The sequence below is a fragment of the Lucilia cuprina genome, chromosome 5 (assembly GCF_022045245.1).
Source record: "Lucilia cuprina isolate Lc7/37 chromosome 5, ASM2204524v1, whole genome shotgun sequence".
NCBI classification, from domain to species: Eukaryota; Metazoa; Arthropoda; class Insecta; order Diptera; family Calliphoridae; genus Lucilia; species Lucilia cuprina.
The window spans coordinates 12,776,288-12,779,604 of record NC_060953.1 but is presented as its reverse complement, the minus strand read 5'-3'; the positions used below and the strand labels follow the sequence as shown (position 1 = coordinate 12,779,604).

General features: G+C 29.7%; 2 protein-coding genes across 3 annotated transcripts in view; one reads left to right on the top strand and one right to left on the bottom strand.

Annotated features, from left to right (window-relative positions):
- LOC111688080 (probable G-protein coupled receptor Mth-like 11) overlaps window positions 1–3,317 on the top strand; it is a 12,087-nt gene that overhangs the window by 1,003 nt on the left and 7,767 nt on the right. The gene's annotated exons all lie outside the window — the stretch shown is intronic.
- LOC111688078 (G-protein coupled receptor Mth2-like) lies at window positions 1,110–3,137 on the bottom strand. Of its 2 annotated transcripts, none has more exons than XM_046953091.1 (7): window positions 2,857–3,136; window positions 2,588–2,773; window positions 2,298–2,528; window positions 2,084–2,243; window positions 1,498–1,627; window positions 1,330–1,395; window positions 1,110–1,258 (listed from the first exon to the last, which is right to left on the bottom strand). In XM_046953091.1, exons 1-7 carry the CDS (start codon window positions 3,011–3,013, stop codon window positions 1,241–1,243), a joined length of 948 nt encoding a protein of 315 aa, XP_046809047.1. In that variant the 5' UTR covers window positions 3,014–3,136; the 3' UTR covers window positions 1,110–1,240. The 2 variants fall into 2 exon arrangements, with proteins under 2 accessions (XP_046809047.1, XP_046809046.1); XM_046953090.1 differs by having other exon boundaries at window positions 1,117–1,258; window positions 1,334–1,395; window positions 2,857–3,137.

Below are 3,317 nucleotides of genomic sequence, written 5' to 3'. Positions count from 1 at the left end.
CTAGTTCTGTTCTAGTTCTGTTCTAGTTCTGTTCTAGTTCTGTTCTAGTTCTGTTCTAGTTCTGTTCTAGTTCTGTTCTAGTTCTAGTTCTGTTCTAGTTCTTTTTTAGTTCTGTTCTAGTTCTAGTTCTAGTTCTGTTCTAGTTTTGTTCTAGTTTTGTTATAGTTTTGTTCTAGTTTTGTTCTAGTTCTGTTCTAGTTCTATTCTAGTTTTGTTCTAGTTCTGTTCTAGTTCTGTTCCAGTTTTGTTCTAGTTCTGTTCTAGTTCTGTTCTAGTTTTGTTCTAGTTCTGTTCTAGTTCTGTTCTAGTTCTGTTCTAGTTCTGTTCTAGTTCTGTTCTAGTTGTGTTCTAGTTCTGTTCTAGTTCTTTTCTAGTTCTGTTCTAGTTCTGTTTTAGTTCTGTTCTAGTTCTGTTCTAGTTCTGTTCTAGTTCTGTTCTAGTTCTGTTCTAGTTCTGTTCTAGTTCTGTTCTAGTTCTGTTCTAGTTCTGTTCTAGTTCTGTTCTAGTTCTGTTCTAGTTCTGTTCTAGTTCTGTTCTAGTTCTGTTCTAGTTCTGTTCTAGTTCTGTTCTAGTTCTGTTCTAGTTCTGTTCTAGTTCTGTTCTAGTTCTGTTCTAGTTCTGTTCTAGTTCTTTTCTAGTTCTGTTCTAGTTCTGTTCTAATTCTGTTCTAGTTCTGTTCTAGTTCTGTTCTAGTTCTGTTCTAGTTCTGTTCTAGTTCTGTTCTAGTTCTAGTTCTGTTCTAGTTCTGTTCTAGTTCTGTTCTAGTTCTGTTCTAGTTCTGTTCTAGTTCTGTTCTAGTTCTGTTCTAGTTCTGCTCTAGTTCTATTCTAGTTCTATTCTAGTTCTGTTCTAGTTCTTTTCCAGTTCTCTTCTAAAAGTATCTTTGTAGGAACAATTAGAAATTCCCTAAAATTGTTCGAATAGTAGTAATATTATGCATTTTTTTGTAATCTGAATTGAAATAATAATCTCATATAAACCACAAATACTACATAGTTATTTTTAAAAGTACATTCTAGGAAATCTAAAATTTTGCAACAGTTCTATTTGCGAGACATTACAAAACAAAAAAATGAATTTATTTTCATAATCTCCACCATTTATATATATACACAATTTTAATACTTATTCATAATATATATTAAATAAATTTTACGATATTATATAAATATTTTAGAGATAAAATTTAAATGTTTCACATGCATTAAAAGTACAGGTAAAAAAATGATTTCATTATCTTCTAAACTTCTTTGGAAATCTAGAAAATATGGTGCCATATTAATTCAAAACACAATTTATTAAAAAACAATTATTAATGAAGATACTTACATACCTACGATGAATTATGTTCCAAATACGCTTTCGTACAATGAAGTTAATAAATATGTACATTCCCTGAAAGTAGTCGTTTAAAAATGTATATTTATTTAAAATTCAAGTACATATATAGATTTATTTGTACGTTTCGGACTATCCAACCAATAAATATTTATTTACCTGTAAAGAATTAATATAATCAACTATTGAAGAGAGAGTTTTCCAATGTACCATATGAAGTATATATGAGAGAACATCCAAATTCCACGATATACCCATCATCATAAATAAACGCAAAAAAAGAGTGTAACTGAAAAGAGAGGAATATATGTGATTTGAAAATTCGCCTTTCTAGTTCAGTTCAAGTCTAGATCTAGTTAAGTTCTAGTTCTGATCCAGTTTAGTTCTAGTTCAGTTCTAGATAAGTTCCTGTTCAGTTCTAGTTCTGTTCTAGTTTTGTTCCAGTTCTGTTCTAGTTCAGTTCTAGTTCTGTTCTAGTTTTGTTCTAGTTTTGTTCTAGTTCTGTTCTAGTTCTGTTCTAGTTCTGTTCTAGTTCTGTTCTAGTTCTGTTCTAGTTCTGTTCTAGTTCTGTTCTAGTTCTGTTCTAGTTCTGTTCTAGTTCTGTTCTAGTTCTGTTCTAGTTCTGTTCTAGCAATGTTCTGATTATAGAATTATTTATATCGTATCGTATCAATATATTTAATTTATATTAATATGAATAATATTTAATATCTGTTATCCTCTTTAATATTAGTTTGAAGCTTACCGTTTATTGGGAGAATCATTTTGCAGCATTACTTCAGTTTCTTTAAGTTCTCTATCATTTGTATTGATTATCTTAAACATTTCATAAAAGAATTTCACGCAAAGTATCAAAATAATTAAACACGGTCCATATAGATATAAAACGGCGGACCACTTATAAACTGAGAAATGCTTAGTAAAAATATCGTAGTTTTTTTCAAGCTTCAAATACTTACCATCCAAACCACAACGATTTGAACTAATACCCGGTTTAAGTCCCTCATATATATCAAAATTTTGCATTCCATATGTAAAAAGTATCATGAGAAAGGGCAATGCAAAGCCATACTTGACATATCTACGATATGTTGTATCATAGTTTAAATCACTGAAAGACTTCCAAATATCATAGCTAATTATACCCAACCAAGAGAAATGTGATAATTGCAAAAAGAGATTTAAATAACCTGTTTAAAAAAAAGTTAAAATATAAATATATTAAGTGTTAATAAAAGATCATACTCACCTAATATTAAACAGGGTGCTATCGGAAATCGTATCTCCGAAAGATTTATAAAACTAAAAATACTGAACGACATTGCCAAGCAACCAGCATAAGTTAATAGACATTTTCCATGAACATTCAAAAGTTCGGGTATGGAACAATATACAATAATGGTTAAAATTAAAAATATTACCGAAAGTACTTGTACTGGAATGAACCAAAAAAAAAAGATATATTTTTAAACTAGAGGAACCCTGATAATAATCATTTACTACTAAATCTTTGCTTACAGTAATAGTTAAATTTCTCTAATGGTCCTAAACCTTGCCGCTTTTTAGCACATATTTTAGGATTTATCAAATCAAACATTTCATTGTCAATTTCAATCTTCTGAAAATCGAAACAATATTCATTCCTCTCCAATATGTTTTTATCACTGTGAATCATTAAACTGCCATTCTAAAATTAAATACAAATTTTCGAAAGACATAACATGCTAAAGTTCTATATATTCGACTTTTCCGAATCTTATATATCTAACACTAAAATTTTGTGACTGTTTCGTATACAGGATCTAAGAACAGTCTTTGCACTGCGATCTCTAAAATGTATTGTTCGTTCTAGTTCAGTTCAGTTCTAGTTTAGTTCTTGTTTAGTTCAGTTCTAGTTCAGTTCTAGTTCAGTTCTAGTTCAGTTCTAGTTCAGTTCTAGTTCAGTTCTAGTTCAGTTCTAGTTCAGTTCTAGTTCAGTT

Excerpts from the sequence above, each read along its gene's own strand:
- LOC111688078 (XM_046953090.1), bottom strand. The coding sequence starts at position 3,013 with ATGATTCACAGTGATAAAAACATATTGGAGAGGAATGAATATTGTTTC. Across the intron at positions 2,529-2,587 it reads AGCACCCTGTTTAATATTAG|GTTATTTAAATCTCTTTTTG; the intron begins GTGAGTATGATC and ends TTTTTTAAACAG. Across the intron at positions 2,244-2,297 it reads AAATCGTTGTGGTTTGGATG|TTTATAAGTGGTCCGCCGTT; the intron begins GTAAGTATTTGA and ends AGCATTTCTCAG.